General features: G+C 41.4%; 1 protein-coding gene across 4 annotated transcripts in view; it reads left to right on the forward strand.

Moving 5' to 3' along the window:
• The window catches only part of tekt2 (tektin 2 (testicular)), a 12401-nt gene that overhangs the window by 557 nt on the left and 10047 nt on the right, over positions 1-1797 (forward strand). For 2 of the 4 annotated variants that reach the window (XM_014025665.1, XM_014025668.1), the window contains exons 2-3: positions 407-566; positions 664-789. In XM_014025665.1, coding sequence (XP_013881119.1) covers positions 407-566; positions 664-789 — 286 coding nt within the window. Of the gene's footprint in view, positions 1-371; positions 567-663; positions 790-1797 lie in introns of those variants that run through there. The other 2 variants (XM_014025666.1, XM_014025667.1) reach the window with 2 other exon arrangements.

Consider the following 1797-nt stretch of genomic DNA (forward strand, 5'->3'; position numbering starts at 1 on the left):
GTAGTAAATAATATAAAATGTTAATACTTATTTCTGTTCATAGTTTTTAATGTTGATTTATTTTTATTATTGATGTTTTAAACAGCATCAGGAGATCAGACTTTATAAACAATATAAAGGTTTTATTTTTAGATTTTGCTCCATCAGTTACAACCACACTGAGTCCAACCAGTTTTCTAACAGCTCTGTTATTATTTAGTGTTTTTTCATTTAAACTATAAATAATATTTACTTTTGCCTTTTTTTAATAATTTGAATTTGACCACGATGTAAAAATAACACCTGTCTGTGTTGTTACGAAATCACCTGACAGGTTCTGACTCCAGGATTTGTTTTGTTGGTGTGTTTGTTTGTTTGTGTGTTTGTTTGTGTTTGTTTGTGTGTTTGTTTGTTTGTTTTCTCGCAGCAGGATGTCCTCTCTCCCCGTGAAGCCCGGCCTTCGCCTCAGCGTCTCCGAGTGGAGCAACAACAACCAGCAGCTGTCCGCCGCCGCTCAGCACGAGCGACACGTGTCCTCYGTGACCCGACAGGAAGCCAGGTCGCTCCGCCACGAGACCAGCTGCCAGGTGACTTCCTGTTCCTGTTGGGAACCATCACCTCCCAGTTTTCTAACATCATTTGGTTTCTTAAAACAAATAGAAATGTTGAAACACCTGTGTGCAGACGACGTGGGATGAGAGCGACACGACCCGTAAGCTGGGCGAGCGGGTCTGGGACGTGTCCCGCTGGAGGGACGTGTTGGACAGCTGCGCTCAGAAGGTGGACGAGGAGATGGAGGCGCTGACTCGAGTGAGCTGAAGACCTGACCTCTGGGGCGCAGACCGTAAAATTAAAAATATCACTATTTAACTAAAGTTTAGAGTCTTTTCCACTAATGTTCTTTATTTTAAATATTATCTTCAGCAGTGTTAGCAGAGTTAGCATCAGATAACCAGGATGACAAACAACAATGGTCGCTGCTAGCCTTCGCTAGCCGGTACTAACAATGGTAACAATGCTAACACTTCTAACACGGCTGACTCTGCTAACACTGCTAATGCTGCTAACACTGCTAACACTTCTAACACTCCCAACGCTGCTAATACTGCTAACTTTGCTAATGCTACTAATGCTGCTAACACTGCTAATGCTACTAATGCTGCTAATACTGCTAAGGCTACTAATGCTGCTAACACTTCTAACATTGCTAATTCTGCTAACGCTGCAAACACTGCTAACKCTGCAAACACTGCTAACGCTACTAATGCTACTAACGCTACTAATGTTGCTAACACTTCTAACATTGCTAATGCTGTTAATACTTCTAACATTGCTAATGCTGCTAACTTTGCTAATGCTACTAATGCTGCTAACACTTCTAACTTTGCTAACGCTGCTAACGCTGCTAACACTGCTAATGCTGCAAACACTGCTAACGCTACTAATGCTACTAACACTTCTAACGCTGTTAACGCTACTAATGCTGCTAACACTTCTAACATTGCTAATGCTGCTAATGCTGCTAACACTTTTAACATTGCTAATGCTACTAACGCTACTAACACTTCTAACATTGCTAACGCTGCTGACACTGCTAACGCTGCAAACACTGCTAACACTACTAATGCTACTAACACTTCTAACATTGCTAATGCTGCTAACTCTGCTAATGCTACTAATGCTGCTAACACTTCTAACATTGCTAATGCTGCTAACGCTACTAATGCTGCTAACACTTCTAACGCTACTAATGCTACTAACACTTCTAACATTGCTAATGCTACTAACTCTGCTAATGCTACTAATGCTGCTAACACT

This window comes from Austrofundulus limnaeus, unplaced genomic scaffold (genome assembly GCF_001266775.1).
Source record: "Austrofundulus limnaeus strain Quisiro unplaced genomic scaffold, Austrofundulus_limnaeus-1.0 Scaffold490, whole genome shotgun sequence".
NCBI lineage: Eukaryota > Metazoa > Chordata > Actinopteri > Cyprinodontiformes > Rivulidae > Austrofundulus > Austrofundulus limnaeus.